We start from the raw sequence: 17,099 nt of genomic DNA on the forward strand, positions 1-17,099 counted from the left end.
TACATTTGCACTCCTTCCGGTTTATTGACACTTTGTTTTACAAAAACAGTTATGAGAGAATGCATAGTGAGTCGCACTCACAGCCGACTCATCAAGGACAACATGGAGCAACACAACAAAGAGCGTCAGGAAAAGGCAAAAAATTTCAAGTGATTAACTTAAAAAACAAACAAAAAAAACCAAAACTCAACAACAACACTGTTTGCAGGTCTCCCGCCCACACAATACAACTGAATGACACACATGGGAGTCTGATCTGGGCAAGCGCACGCAAAAGAAACAAAACAAAAACCCACACACACACTCACTGGTACATAATGCAAATGTGTGGGGGTTGAGGAATAACAAGGGAAGATTGGTTCATCTGACAAATAACATGAAGAGATGCTTAGAAATGCACATGTACAGGGTCACATCACCCGAAGTTTAAAAAATAAAATAAAATGTACTCATTGTTAGCACTTTTACGCTCCAGATTTTTAGGAGTCAGGGGGAAAGATGAGGAAAGATTTTCTCATATTTGAGTGAAATGACCCTTTAATCGGGTTAGGTACAATCAGCTCACACTATCTGTCCAGCCTTCAAAATCCACGTGAGTGAAGCCAGCACCATGATACGCAACTGTCCGATCGCTACTAGCAGCAACAGATCACTCGTGGATTTGCACGACATCAAGAGTGTGTGCTGATGGTACTGTATGCCACACGCACGCACACACTCTGCACTTTAACACAGAGAGTCTAAAGAAGAGTCTAGAGCATCCTTTGTGCGTGCTGTAAAACCAAGAGCTGAGCGGTGAAGTGTTTGGATAAAGACATCTGAAGGGCGAGCCCGTGGTCATAAAGCGAGATGTGCGTTGTTAGCGTAATGGGCTGAATCACCGTTTAACATACCCACTCTACAATGGGAGGATCACAACAGGAGGAAAGTTAACGGGATAAATACAATCACAGCAAAAACAACAAACAAAAACAAAAAAACACTGTATTGTTTGTAATGTTTAAACAAAGATGCCACAAAACAAAAAACAAAACCCTCAAAGGTTTCCAAAGAAGACATAAAACACACTGACCCTCTGGTCACACTCACCCAAAAAAAGATTTTTCTAACTGGTTGAAAACGACTGAAAAAAAACAAAACAACAACAACATTATAGGGAATCAAGAAAAACAAACTTCTTTTTTGTTTTTAAACTGCAGTTAATTAATGTGTGTTTTATGACACAGAATATTCCTGGCCAACCTCCTCCACGTGCTGGCTAAGCTGTACAACAAGTGTTCCAGTGTAAACTCAAGAGGATTGTCCTCGCCTGGAAAACTAGCCTGGATTTTCCAGCTAAGGGAATAAAAATTAGAGTACAATGAGATGAGCACTATGGAGAAAGAAAAGCCGCTATAAACAATAACGTTTTCTGAGAGAAAGGTAACAACTACCAAGTGCTCCAGTAAAGAAAACACACTACACGTCTGCATCTCAACTAAATTGGCCCGACAAATACAATCACGTTAGGTAGTTATTTCATATATTTATCTGCATCTATGCCACAGTCTGTTAAGCTTAGTTACCTCTACTGTTTTTTACTTCACACCATGAACCACAGCAGCATTTAGAGCGGTGGATTATACTGTTGTTTAGTTTGGTGAGATTACAGAATTGAATCATTTGGATGATAACAGAGTCAGTGTGAGGGAAACCAGCAGGTGACTGCATTTACCTTCATGATATGTAAAAACGGTGACTGAGGGCACCTGAAATCAAACAACACCAGTGTATGACTTGACGTTTTGTTGTTCTAGATCAGCCAGAGATGCATCTCCAGCTGCTCAACGGTCTTCACACAAGGCACGTCTTCTTCCATCCACCTCCCTCCACCCCTCTGTGAGCCACAAACCCCCGATTCGTCCTCGCTCTCAGGACCTCTGTGATGCACATCGAGATGAGCTATCGACTTCGGGGCCTTTGTATTCTGGATTTCTGCTGGTTCTCTGAGGGATATGTGGAGGACTATGCACTAGAGCTAAACTGTTTTTAAAAGAAAGTGATCATGAGGATTGGATCTAAGCTTTTTACTTAAGATGGTTCTATGCTCACTTGGTATTACGGAGCTTCATTATTAGTACGGTAATGTTAAGAGATAGAATATACTGGAAGTTAGCTTCTTTCTTCATAAGGAAGAAAGTTTACGTCAGAATGGAGAAAAGGATGGAATAAAAGTGAAAATAGGGGATCTACTTCTTTGCCATTGCTAAACCTCGATGCCCAAACCAACGCAAAGATCTTTCTCACACTCCTTCTTCGTCTATACAACAAAACTCCAGACTTTTTTATGAACGACCGCTCGTGTTGTCTTGTGTCACCAAGACAGCAGTTGAGGTGCTGTCTCTGGAAGCAGGCTGTTAGCTGTGCTAGCTGGTGTGCAGGTGCTCTGGGTCTCCTTTCTCCAAATAGAGGAGGGAGGGGGGTGGGGAGGCTTTAACCGTTCAGGAGGTAGACTACCAGCTCGTAGGTGCACATCATGATGCCCGTGTTGGGTATCTGGCGTACCAGGTGGGTGGTGAGACCGCGGTACAGGGCGCGGAAGCCCTCCTCTTTGGGCACTGTCGTTAGCGTCTGGAAGAAAGAGCGGTACTTGTTGCCTTCTTCGCGTAGTCGCGTGCGAATCACTTCTGCAAATTTGAACAAGAGAGAGGGTGGGTAAGAGAACATAATGGGGGGTGATCAGACATCCAGATGAGAACAGCTAGTAACAGCCTCTCACCATGAGGGTAAGCAATAGATGTGGCACAAGTCTTGGAGGTGGCAGCAGCAAGCATCATCCCCACAAAGTCTGAAGCATCTTTTGTCAAATCCTCCTCCTCGTCCATATTCTGTGGTGCCTTGGCCTCCAGGAGGCGCCGTTTAATGTTTTCATAGATCACAAAGTGGATCACAGTCTCTGAGATGCCGGCGTAGGATGCCGACATCCCTCTGTAGAAGCCCCGAAAGCCGTCTGTCTGATACACCTGACGCACGCACTCGAAAGCGCTCATCCTTCGCTCGCCTCGATTCCTGAAAACACAAGAAAAATGGAGGGATTACAAGCTGTGTAGCATACTGCTTCCTCTCACTGTGGATTTGGAGAAAAAACTGCTCTTCTTCAGAGACTTTAAGGAGGGATGAAGAGATATTGTACAGAAGTTGCATTTACAGAGCACAGTATGTAAAATAATTAACAATTTCAGCAGCCACTCAGCCTCTTATTAGTTACACCTATGATATCAAGCTCAGAATCCTGGATGACTTTCAGAAAACCTGACCTCTGACCTTGATATTGAGGTCGAGATCACTGAGATTCAACCTCAGAGATCCTCAGTAGACACACCTGTGGTATCAATTTGAAAATGCTAGAGTGACTCGTTCTCAAGTCACAAACTTGGGTGTTCACGCCGCCCAGCCATCTGTCCAGCGAGGTGATGACAATGCCACATCAGCTTTTCATGGCTCAGGGGTAACCCCCCCCCCCCAAAAAAAATACAAACAGAACCCCCCCAAACCCCTAAACGAAAGAAAACTGCACACAGTTACTAAGAATATAAAACATAAAACAGGGAGCTGAGCCACCTGACTTCCACACAAATGAAATTTAACCTTTGTCCGGGTAACATTACTCAACAAAACAAACAAAGCCACCCGTTTACAGAACAAAGCAAGGCTCCTGCAAAGATGGACTCCTCGATTACACTGCAGAAAATACAAAAGCACAGGATTTGTCTCCAGTTCACTGTTTAAATTTACACTGAAAACACATTCGAGTGTGTAAAGTGAAAACTGTTCTATGATCACCGAAGCGCATGCCAATTAACCTTTAGTCAGTTTGGCAACGTTTTGCATAGCAAGCCTCGTGGGAAGGGCACGAAAACACTTAAAGCTAAATGCAGAGCATTGAGCGTGATCTCTTTAAATTCAACCAATATCTAAACAGACAGCTCCTTGTTCTTAGTGTTTCAGAGTCAGATTTACAAGTACTTCTGAAACCTACTGTACATGTAAAATAAAGGAAAGTCAAAGCCTGAAGCTTTATGGTTATGAAAGACAGACCACACCCAGCCAGGCGAGCTGCACAAGGTCCAAACAAAAGCAGCGCTCGTTCAGTAGAACTGGTTTAAACTATGAAGGAGGATTCAGAAATAAAGATAGCAACATGTTCTTCAATGACAGCGAATATCTGTGTGGTGACGCATATCAGAGCAACAGACAAAAAAGAAAAAGAAAGCTACATGAACTGTTCACCTTGCATCCAGCTGTAGACGCGTCTTTATGAGCCATACTGGATTGGTTGCGGTGATGGCTGTAAAACCTAAAGAGGGTAAAAAAAACACAACAAGGTTACTCTTCTACAAAATTAAGAAATATGATAAGCTAATTCTCAAGATGCTAACAGTAAAGTAAGAATAAACAGGTTCTTTTAGTAAAAAAAAATAAATTAAATTAAATTAAAAAAATATCAAAGCCACAAAAGCAGGTAGCCCCAAGTAGAGGGGAAACTGCATGTTATAAGATTTGTATGTCATGCTAACAGCTGTAAGAAAGAGAGAACAACTCCATCTTATCCAATGAGCTAGGTGAGAGTTAGAGAAAGAAGAACCAGACATAAGAAGAAGCACAGATCTGTGGCGAGTACTCACGCAGACCCAAGTAACTCCTCACAGATGCAGCTAGAGACCCCTGGTGGTGCGGGGGTCTCATGCCCTTGCGAGAGGAGAGCTACGGTAGAGTAAAAGCCTAAAACAGACACAGGGCTTGTGTGTTTGCGAAAAGACCCGGCATGCAACCATTCAAGATCCCATTCCCACCATCACCCCGCAGGATTTAACATAATGCACAACGTCATGTGAAATCTCACTCACTCACACTCACACACACACACACAAAGACAGCAGAATGGATATGACGGGAGAGAACAGCTGTTCATTGATTGAAATAAACTTACATAAAAATAACAGTTTAATGCAAGAGTACTGCAAAACTACAATGCTGCATGGATACCTGCAGTTCTGAGGGATTATGGGATAATAGGGACGGTTATGCTCATTTTCAGCTCTACTAGAAAAGCTCTGCATTATCTTTTTATTTTTACTGAGCCTTTCTGCAGCTCCTCAACCATCATATCCAAGTGTGTCAAGCAGAGAATCATCTGCTAACAATTTATTTCAAACCCTAAAACTGAAAACACTCTGCACTGTCTATTATACTTTACGCTCCTATATAGAGCCTCTTAATGTCATCTTTCACCTGCGATTCGGATTTTTACTAGGTTATGCAATCTATATTCCATACATCTTAATATTACTTATTATTTGTATTTAAATGTTAGTGGTAGGGAAGGGAAAAAAAGAATACAGCATAGTATCGCAATCTTTTGCATGGTGATATTATATCGATACATGGAGACCAGATATTGATATTTTATTAAATAAATTAAAATACTGTGGGAATAGTATAAACGAGGAATCATCGAATGCACAACCATCCTGAGGCTGAAAGACTAGCATCTACGCTTACTCTTCCTGCTATCAACAGCAGAAAACTGCTCTAGCCTCTGCTATGTGTGTCACGTAAAGATGAGATGACTGTTAACACCTCGTCACCTGTCACTTCAGCTCAGGCAGCTCTGTTGGTTGCTGCTGGAGGGAAATGTAGTGACGCTGACCTTGACTGGTTTGCTGAAAGGTCTAAGTCATGGTGTGCTACAAGTGGTGTTACTGTGAACTTTGGATTCACCCAGAAACTCAGTGAAGCAGTCTGACTGACCCATATCATACAGGTTTATTATTCCCAAAACAATCAGCCACTTGAGAGCAGATAACCCACCCCTGACATGCAAGGCATCAGAGAATTGTGGAGTGGTATTTAAATCTGACCTCATAACACATTTATTTTAATCAGCATTGCAAAGGGAGCCATACACACACACACAGCAATTAGTAAAGAAACACAAGTGATGCCTGTAGGATTTTCCTACAACCCCTATTCCATAGAAGTTGGGACGCAGTAAAATCGAAATAAAACTGAATGCAATGCATTTGAAAATCTCAGAAATATGCACTGATTTCCATGACAGAATCATTCCTGTTTTTACTGAAGTTCTGTCTGTACATCCAGAATGTGCACAGGGATTTCTTTTAGAGCTCTTTTAGTGATTTTATATACTGTAGATGATGAGATATTTAATGTCTGATTAACAGTATGATGAAATTTATAGACACCGTTTCCTGGAAACTGGTGAAAGGCTGTCCCTCTAAAATGCTCTTCATCATCATGCTCCAATCATGTTACTGACCTGTTGCCAGGTAACCTATTTAGTTGCAAAATGTTCCTCCAAATGTTTCTTTTTAGTCCAATTGACTTTTATAGCCTTCTGCTGTCTTCACCCAACTTTCTGGGGCATGTTGCTGCCATCAAATTCAACATGAGCTAATATGTTTGATAAAAAGTAAAATGTCTAGATTTGAACATTTCATGACCTTTTTTTTATGTTTTACTGGGAACAGTATTTGGGTTGATGAGATTTACAACTCATTGTATTCTGTTGTCATTTACATTGTACACACGTCACAACTTGTATGGAACTGGATTTTAATCAAATTTGATACAATATTAGTTTTACCACTTTAACTTTCATGTAACATGACTATTTGTGGAAGCTCACCAACACTGAAGAGTCAAGATCAATATGCTCACAACATTAGAAACAACTGCTATTTTAGTTTCTAAAAAGCAGGACACGATGATGCATGTCTGTCTGATGCCTTGGGGACTAGTTGCATAAAACACCTCTAGTTTTCTCCTTCTTCTTCTTTTGACATAGCCATTTACTGCAATGAAAAAGACTTTATAGATTTAAAACTCTATAGTTTTTAAGGAAACGATATGGATGTGCATTTCATATTTGCAGTCTGACCTTTATTGCACCACCAAATTAGTTTAAGAATGAAGAGATTATATTTGTGCTGGATAAAGAAAAAAAGAAAGCACAAAAAACAAAAGCTAATTTAAAAACAAAACAAAAAACAAACAAAAAACACACACGTGCCAAAACCTGCAGTTCCCACATTGGCCACTTGAGGCTGGTTCCAAAAGTGAGTCATTCTTCACAGACTCCAGTGTTCAAATGTACAAATAAACTGACTTATGGTTCTGGAAATGTGACATCAACATGTGCAACATGTGCCAATCAGTGCATGACACTGATTGGCCAGTCAATGGCGTAACTCGATGACTCATGAGAGCCACTCTCTTACAAAAATCAGAAACGCCATTTTTGAAATCCAGCAACGAGGGAAACGGCTACACAAAAACAACACGGTGGTCCCGGAGTCTGAAAAAGCCATACACTGAGCAGCAGGTATTGCATCACTATCCCCTGCTGTCATGTTGTTTGTTGGATAGAAATGACGCCGTGGACTTTCGGGCGCGTTGCTATAACGACCCTATGCATATTAAGTGGTACTCAATTATCATGAAAAAAATGACTGAAACCGAGTACAGTAAAGTTGAGTTGAGTAGAGTAGGTACTAGTAGTCTTTTGTACCACCACTGTGGGGATTCTTTAAGTTTAAGGCAAGGAAGTTAAAATCTTAAATCCATAGAAGAAGACTGTAAGAAAAAGACTTGAGAGTGTTTTATGCAACTAATTTAACTTTGACTTTAAAAAAGACTTTTTTGCAGACATGTAGTTACCTGCTATTCCAGCCGACACCATGTGCACCTGTGTGGAGTCAGGTTCCAACACTCCGTTCAGTTTCTCTTTGGCAGTGGAGTAAGCACCAAAGTAGATTGCTCTATTAGTAGAAAAGGAGGACAAAAAAAGGGGGTCAGCATGTGTTAAACTGGAATGAGGCAAAACAAGTTATATATGCCATGTTTTTGTATTTCAGTGCACAACTAATTAGTCTGAGCCACTGCCTCCAGTAGCAATACAGCTCATCAATTACACTGCATTAACAAGTGTACAACTGCCCTCGTGTCTGGTTCAGTTTAATGGGGTTTAAAAATTCATTAGGTGTAAAGCCAAGAGCAGAACTAATATTCTCAGCAAATCAGCCTAGTTGGACAAATAAGGCTTTCAGCAAAAAAAGCATGCCTTCATTTATTTGCAGTAATTATCTTTAGTTGTTTTCACTAATTAAAATGGTCATAATGATCATGTTCACACTTGTGTCTAAATAGGAGCGCTGCTTTTGCTTTTATTCCAGTAATGGCACTACGCTGTGCGCCATCTGGTTCATTTGTACACCGGTTTGTCAGATGTGCTTAGTCAGACTTTTAATGATGTTTGGAGTTCATCCGTCACATTGTAGTGCGAATCTTTGCTTGCTTTTCATTAAATCTCCATCTGTACTCAGGAGTCCTCTTTTCCTTCCTTTCCTCTACCTAACCATTTGTTCATATAACACTAACAAAACACTTAGTGTATGCTTAGCACTGGCACCTGCTTCCGCAGCACTAGCTGCTGCCCACTGCCATTAGTCACCACTTTGCTTCTCTCATTACCAGTCAGAGCGGTTAATGAAATGAAACTATTATGGCAGTTGGTTAGAAGTTTTCCCCAGGCTTAGACTATGTGAACACGTCGCCATGAAGTCAGTGGTGCACAAACTGCTGAGAATGCCATGACAATGAATGGCTCCTTAATGAGTGTGGATCCCTGATTCTTCTTCGTCACCAAGTAACCTCAGCAAACGTTGTAGTAGTTACAGAGCACAACTGTTTTTCACAGGCTATGGAGCTGTAGACTTTTTACCAGATACTTAAATCAACATTTCTTTAAAGCACACAGTATTTTTAGTGCTCTTGATTCTTCAAGGTTGTCAAAAACTATATGAGCTTATGATATCAAACTATGTAACAATATAGACAAAAATATCTACAACAGCAGCAAGGAGTGCAGAAGATGATTAAATACGCCTGCACTCCTGTAGCTTACTGTGTGCACATGGATCAATCTACAATCAGAACATGGCTGTACAAATTTGACCTGCATAGAAATGATGCCAAGAAAGGCCTTTGGTGTCAAAAAGGAACAGAGGCCAATTACTTGGCCACAGTAACAATAAATTTTTTTGGAGTAGATCAATGACACCTGTTCAAAAGAATTACCTCACACCAACTAAAACAAGGTGGTGGAAATTTTCTTGTCTAACAGTCATTAATTCACCCACGAATACGGAATCTTAATAACCAGTAAACATTTGGACACATGTTCCAAAATTGGAAGCTGAACATAGCGGGATAATCATCATCTAGGAATGACTCAGAAAGATGAAATGGAGGATTATGGATGGTCAAAATAATAATGCAGGAAGACAGTGAGAAAAAAGATAAGAATAAAACCATCAGAGCAAACCATTTTATCTGTTCAGCTTGACTCCACAATGTTTTGAAACTGATAACAAATAATGATGATAGAATTAACTATAACTATTAAACTAGTACTTGGCTAACAGTCTCTTTCTGCCCCTCATTTGCCGGCTGTGGTTCAGGTGGTAGAACTGGTCGTCTACCATCCCGAGTTGACCCAACTGCATCAGAGTGTGAGTGTTTGTGATGTTAGCTAAAAGTGCTTGGATATAGATAAAAGCACGGTTTGATGTTCCAGGATCAATATGGCAACTGACCAGTCATACTGTTGGGATGTCATAGCTTTGCAATGAACAAGAAATGGCTCTATAATATAATAAATATATTATATGCCAATATATAACCATATTATATAAATATATGCCAATATAATAAATTATATTATCAAGTTAAGTTTGCTGTTAGCTAACTTCTAATGCAAACTGAATGCTCAGACAACGTGATTTAGTTGTAATACTGATCCTGGTCCTATGTTATATGATGACGCATTAACAAAACCAACACGGGTATATCAGGTCGTGCTTTTGTACGTAATGCTAACAGTAAGAAAAACACAACGTATCACATAACTTACCTGGAAGGTGCCACACCCACCAAATTTGGCCCCAAGCCTCTGAAGAGAGATCGAGGTCCCTCTTTCTGCAATATCAATCTGAACACACACACACACACACACACACACACACACACACACACACACACACACACACACACACACACACACACACACACACACACACACACACAAATATGTGGATTAGAAGCAACGTATTGCACAAAACTCCAAGGTTTATCTGACAGAAAGTCTTTTCCTAAAGATGATGCCAGTCAGACAATCCCAGAGTGCCAGCCCTATTTATAGTCATTACAGTTTTGTTATGCCCCCCTCACCACATCACCAACCCAGACCCTCTGTGTGGAACCTTAACCTAGTTTCAAAGCCCTAAAACAAGCAGGCAATCTAAGAATAGCAAAAACTGTCACTCCAACACTTGGATTGTCGTGTGTAATGAACACCGCAAGGTCTAGGGGGACACACAATAAAACACAATGTCTCAGTTTGTTCCCAAGGATTAGGAGCACTCCACCACTTTAAAGAGTGGCAGCACCCAATGTGCTATGCTGCAGGTTGTTTTCACCCAAATCAACATGAGATTTACAAGTAGTAATAATTAAACTAGAGCCAGAAATTGTGATATGATTTTGCTCATTTCTCAGTCTTTGGCAACAGCTTCCAAAAGCTGAAGAGTTTCAGTCTCCAGTCATGAATCAGGTCTAAATACTGGTGTGCAGTTTCAGCTTTAGTTAGCAGGGGTAGCCAGGTGTTTTCACACAGGCCTGCTGACTGCACCCCTTCATCTACAGCCTGCAACATGTCAACAATGTCTGTACTCAGCAGCAGCTGGAGAACATATAAAACATGAATAAGTTAGGAATACACTACATCCTGCAGAGCAAAGCTGCAGCTGGCAACTCCCATATGACTAAACTGGAAAGGTGGCACTCTGCCATCGAACACACTTTTTTCAGAGTAGCATTCGCTCCTCTTCTAAAGTTGCCATGCTGCTTTTGGGTTGCCACAATGGGTTTGGTTTTTACATCGGATGCTAATGAAACCCTACATTTGGGATTTGTGTCTCATTCTGGGACTGAACCAGGGATCATTAACGTGTTAGTCCAATGTGTAAACCACTACACCCTCTGCCTAAATCTGTATGGTATTGCTGTGACTGTCATAACAGATACTGTGACTGATGATTAGTTTCACAAATAAAATCACAGATAAATAAATGGTAACAGTTGGATTTGCTGTGAAATGTCCTCTTTGACTAAAGGAACTAGTGTGTTCTCCTGTGTGTACCTCTCCCAAAGGCTGCTATTGAGGAGTTGTATTTCAGGGAGAGAGTGGTTTTGCCAGGGGGGCACTGGCCAGATTAAACCACCTCTCGGGGAGAGTACAGACAACTGAATACACATGTGAACAGCTCCACTCATTTTAGCTCAAATAACTGTAAGCTGCTAATTCAAAGCAATGCTAACATTATGTACAATGTCAAAATATGCTCTGTGTGTATGTGTGTGACATGTTAAAAGATACCCACTTGAGACAGTGCAGGGGGCCCGGTGGAGACACACGGGCCACGCTGGCCCCATTGACAGTGCTGAGCTGAACCTCAGACACATAGAGGGTGATGGAGGATGACTGGAGACGGGTCTTCACTACTTCCAGTGGACAAGTCAATATGGCTCCTACGGTGCCCCCACATCTGGTGCAAAAACAGAGAAGGCTGATGTGAGCCAGCAAAGCACAACAGATAAAATCGGCACAAACAGTTCCTGTATTCTTTACCAAAAGATCCGCAAAGCGTTGCCTAAACGAATCACCCGGTGTGGTGAGTGGAATTCTAAAGATCCCAGGCATGTAGACAAGAAAAAGCACAGTGTTGGGATAGAAAGCCAGCCAGGAATGCTTTGTGTTTCTTGGGAAGTAACAGCATGCTCCCATTTAGCACCACACCATATTAAAATTCCTAGATATGTGGATTTTAATAAACTAGGAAACAAATAAAAATACTTCTGTTTTTAGCAGGCTTCAAAGTCAGGTGCAGCCAGCCCCACTTTGTATTCATCATGTCATACATCAGGACAAAGATGTATCATTAGTTTCTCTGAAGCATAAGTAATCGTATATGTTTGGAATACTATAAATTCTTCCTAATCAGCTGCCTCTCCAGCGAGCTTTTCAGTTATACCCCTTGTTCTCCTCTGCAGAATCAATTACATTGCTGTAGTGCCATGTGAACCAGTTCTCCCCTAGCTGCCAGCTCTGATTGGAATGACTCGCAAGCTTATTGGATCTCAAGATCATAGTAGGATCAGCACTGAAGACTGACCTGGTTAGCCTGCCAGAAAGGAAGCTGAGAAGGGAAACTGCCAAGAGTAGCCAGTTTGCAGCAACTAAACATTTAGAATTACAACAAGGGGATTTTGTCAGGCAGATTCAAATATAAAAATAAATCTCTATACTTTCTGATATTAATGGCCACTTGAGTGGCCATTAATATCAGAAAGCTAAGTGCAGAAAACATTGGAACCTTGGTTTAGATCATCATGGTTAGAAGAGGATTCTTAGAACAGTGTAAATGTAGTAATAAAGCTTGGTTATTTCAACCAATGGCAGCTAATTATGTTTCACAGAAACTAAAGGCTACCTCATTTTATGTGTACAAAGTTAACGCTGCAGTCTTAGATCATGGGGATGTACAAGTTAAATGTATCACTTTTAGTATAATTGTAATGAAACTGAATGTGAAAAGAAAACTAATATATCATTGATGCTCTAAATGATCTTAATGCCTACACCATGTTCATTGCAATATTCGGGGCTCCCATGCATTGCTAATTTTGAATTTTTAAGACACTTTTTTTAAGCATGAGGTACAATAGATATGGTGGCTAACATATCTTGTAAACATACTGTTATTATTTATTTTTTTACAGTTTTTACAAATATTCAAACAGCAGGTACAACGTACAGTCAGGTACGAAAAGTAAAACAAACTGCATCGACAAAGCACAAGAATATTATCTACATGAACTCGATAAATAAACTGAGCCTAACAGGACTGTATTGGTCAGGTCCTGTTAGGTTTAGTTTAGGCTAGGCAATAGCAAAAGAATTGTAAACAGCAGTTATCTACACTTAAAGTTAATTTTCAACTGATACCAAAACAGAGAGTGTGTGTGTCTGTGTGTTAGAGAGAGAGAGACACACACACACACACACACACACAGATAAACAGGGAAAGCAAGTCCCCAAAACACAGTTTTTAGCAGAGGTGAAGTAATCAAGAGTCAGATAATTACTGTATATAAAGGGAAAGCAGGACATCAGAGACATCATACGACTACAGCTTAATATGCAAAAACTGACTCCTTTAACAAGATAACACCCACTCAACATGTTCAGGCCTACAAAAGCAGAACTCTTATCAGTGCTTTTCTTAAATATGGTTTAGTATGCCAGTGCAATAAACTGCTGCATGTTGTTAAAGAGAAGCAAAGAGCTCATTTAAGCTGATAAATGATCCCTTTGCCCATTTCTAGTGCTGAAACACTAGTATTGTGTTTCACTGTGTACCAGGTCAGTCTTTCAGACGGAAGATGAACGTTTCTGCAAAATTCACGGATCTGCAAAAATACAGGATTGCTGATTCACACCCTTTCGTAACAGTCCCAGGCTGTGATTCAATCATAGTTGAACGTGCTATATACCGAATATGCTTTGGAAAACGAGTTTGATACAAGCCTATAGTTAAGATACGCTGACATAGTTGAGATGTCACTATTTCGAGTGACCTTTACTGGGAGTCTGCCCACATTTGTTTTGCTGCACACAAGGCGCACAGACGTTTAAAGACGCCGGCTTTCTAAAGCCAAAATTTTCCTGGTCGTAGCTATAAATAATATATGATAATACACAACTCTGACGAAGACTTCCGAGTGTTCGTAAAAAGCCATTTCATTCATACATTGAAATGTCATTGAGAAAACTGCGAGTGCGCATACGTGAGGACAAGATTAGCTGACATCTGACAGTGATGCAAAAAGTTATCTCTGGGTTACCTTTACGCAACTACCCAAAGCCAAAATACACAAAACATCAATACGGATATCGCATAATGGACAGCTACAGCGTCTATAGCGATTGCAATTAACTCACAGTGTGTGGCTAGCTAGCCCCGCTCTGACGACAGGAAGACGAGGAATATACTCACCCTCCAGCAAACAGATGAACTAAGGTATCTCTTTGACTCATTGTGGATCATATTCGGGAAGCGTCCACGGGGCACCACACAGGGGGCAACGGGAACGTAAGTGAAGAGACGGGGGAATGTCGACCCCGTCGTAGCAAGCAAATGTTACTCAGCAGGTCTGTGTTGTGGTGGAGGTCAGCTGCGTGCTAAAAGCGAGGGTATGTAACAGCTAACTTAGCTAGCTCGCGCTAGCTGCCACGGCTAGCGGGAGTGCGTTGGTAATGGCAGACGTCAGAGCGACAGGACAGCGTCTTCTCCTTTCTGAACGGGACACTGCTTCACCGTAAAAGTGTGCGTGTCTTTAATGTTGTCGGGTAATTCCAGTCTTGTGGTAATAAGATCAACTATGGACTACACTCGACCTCCCTCCCGCTGACGTGCTATTGCCTCACTGAGGAGCTCTGCGGGTCACGTCGCAATGTTTATCGTCGAATGGGAAGCCGCAAAACAGAGGAGCCGATTGGCTGAGGGATCCCGCGAGCCCGCCCTGTCACTATTCTTTCACGTGATGTCGTTTGAGGGCAGAGATCGTCACTGGACTCAGAGAAACGAGCTGGGCTGATGTAACGTAGAAGAGACACGAAACGAGGCTGATCTAAAGCTTTTATTTGTATTCGTTCAGGTTACAGTAGGACACCAGGATATAGCACTCATATAAACGAATACAATGGCTGAATACAAGCCACAGCATTTAGTTGGAGAACTACATAATCACGACTCCTAAAAATTATATCATGTAGTTCCAGTTTGGGTTTTGTTTATGCTCAGTGTTTAGTCTCGATATTTAAAACTTCCGCCGCCCGAACAGGGACTTGAACCCTGGACCCTCAGATTAAAAGTCTGATGCTCTACCGACTGAGCTATCCGGGCTCTGGTCATGGTGGCTTCAACGTATTTAGTTCTCCATCAAATCTGTAGTTCAACTTCTAAAAGCGAAGCTCCCTAAAAATGCAATAACACCTAGAGTAGTTTTGTAGTTACAAGGATTTATTATTTTCCTGCCTCCCATTTTTTTAACGCAACCATCTATGCAGTCATTTTGTTAGTGTTGTGATCACAGACTGTATATAAAATATGTTAAGTAACCACAATAACCTCAGCAATTGCTTTTTAATGCTGTGTTCCAGATACCTCAGAAGCAGTGTTGGGTGTAACGCGTTACTAAGTAACGCATTACTGTAATTAAATTACTTTTCCACTGAAAAAGTAGAGTAACTGATTACTGTTCATTTTTAGGTATTTTAATTACAGTTACTTACAATGTACTTGTGTTACATTTTAAAATAATTAAACTCACTGAATATCATTATTTAATTTCAATAATTTATCTTCTAAAGGTCAGTTGTCATGACTGAGGACACAACATGTTGATAATTTAGTGGCTTGTCAAATAAAAGGTAGCCATGATCCAAACCTTTTTGGATAAGTGAAATCACGTTACAATGACCTGTTTTGACACTTACTATGCCTATCAAGCATTTACTGCTGGGAAGCAGCTGTTACGTGACACTTCATTGTATCGAACAAGCAAAGAATTCTGAAAAATATAACTTGTCAAGCCGCATTCCAGTAATCATGTTTTTGGTTTAATCATTATGCTTGTAGCAGAGTGCCAGTATGTCATGTGTGTTACATGACAGGTTATTATTTTCACATACACAGATGCTCAGTGCTGCTACCAGTGGTGATTAAATTTAAAAAAACAAACAAACAAACAAAAAACAACAACAACAACAAAACCTACAGTATATCACTATATATATGTGTACATATATATGTATATATATATATATATATATATATATATATATATATATATATATATATATATATATATATATATATATATATATATATATATATATATATATATATACATGTTTGTTTAAGTTTAGAAACTGTTTCTTTAACATATATTCCTTATGTGACCCCTTAAAGTTAATGTAAGATGCCCCCAAACCCACAAGATAGGCCCCTTCTAGGTGTAGGTAGTTAGACAGGTTCCCATTCAGGAGGGTTTAGAGGCTGCTAAAGGTGGTTTGCGTCTTGCGGCTGTAATGCAGTGGCTATGTAATGCAACTACTAGACTGGATCCTGCAGTCTTTAAAAGAAAGGGCCTTCTGTTGCCACTGATGTATGACATGTTTGATATGATGAATGCAGACGCGGGGAAAATGTTGCTCCACTATGGGCTCATTGGATCTCAATCCAGTTTGGATCCATGTGCAACCCAAATATTTCATACAGAGTTTCTTTGTGCATTTACTATGGGCAACTGTGTGTGTGAGTGTAGGGGGGAAAGAAATAGATAAACTCTCGCCAGAGACTAAAATGAGGTTTTCCAATTTGGGCAGCAGAATAAAATCCATACGCCACTTAATTTCATAATTAGAGTTGAAGCTGAACTTAAGGTCAGATCATGTGCCCAAGTTTCTCGTGTAATCATGTTACTGTCTGACTGTTAAAAGGGAGGGAGGGTGGGAACAAAAGCAGTTAGTTTTCTTACATCTTCTGGACACAGAGGAGCCCTCTATCAGAACTGCACTACTCATATAGCATTTTTGTCATAACTCAGTTGTCATGTACATGACAATATATGACGTAAAACCACAGAAACCTTTGTAGGGCAATTTGCCCTGGCAGCCTTTATGAGATTTTTATTAGTATAAAATCTAAAACCAAATCTTATATGTTGTTAAAAGGGAAAAAACTAAAAAACTATGTGTAGAGCTGATGTTCACTGAGTATTAGCTGAAAAAAAGATTACATTCACTTCTTTTAATCTTATTATTTATCTGCTCTTTAATTTGCAGTTTACGGTACGATCTGATAAGTCAGTATAGCTACAGCCACACTAATGGTTTTGTGAGGCTGCGTCTTATG

General features: G+C 40.4%; 1 protein-coding gene across 1 annotated transcript; it reads right to left on the reverse strand.

Moving 5' to 3' along the window:
- LOC309688251 (solute carrier family 25 member 36-A-like) lies at nucleotides 1-14,649 on the reverse strand. Its single transcript, XM_082503850.1, has 7 exons — nucleotides 14,178-14,649; nucleotides 11,502-11,666; nucleotides 9,974-10,051; nucleotides 7,720-7,820; nucleotides 4,270-4,336; nucleotides 2,759-3,048; nucleotides 1-2,666 (listed from the first exon to the last, which is right to left on the reverse strand). The coding sequence occupies exons 1-7, from the start codon at nucleotides 14,216-14,218 to the stop codon at nucleotides 2,473-2,475; spliced, it is 936 nt and encodes a 311-aa protein (XP_082359976.1). The 5' UTR covers nucleotides 14,219-14,649; the 3' UTR covers nucleotides 1-2,472.
- Between the last annotated feature and the right edge of the window lie 2,450 nt (nucleotides 14,650-17,099).

The sequence above is a fragment of the Aulonocara stuartgranti genome (assembly GCF_965226115.1).
Source record: "Aulonocara stuartgranti genome assembly, chromosome: 14".
NCBI classification, from domain to species: Eukaryota; Metazoa; Chordata; class Actinopteri; order Cichliformes; family Cichlidae; genus Aulonocara; species Aulonocara stuartgranti.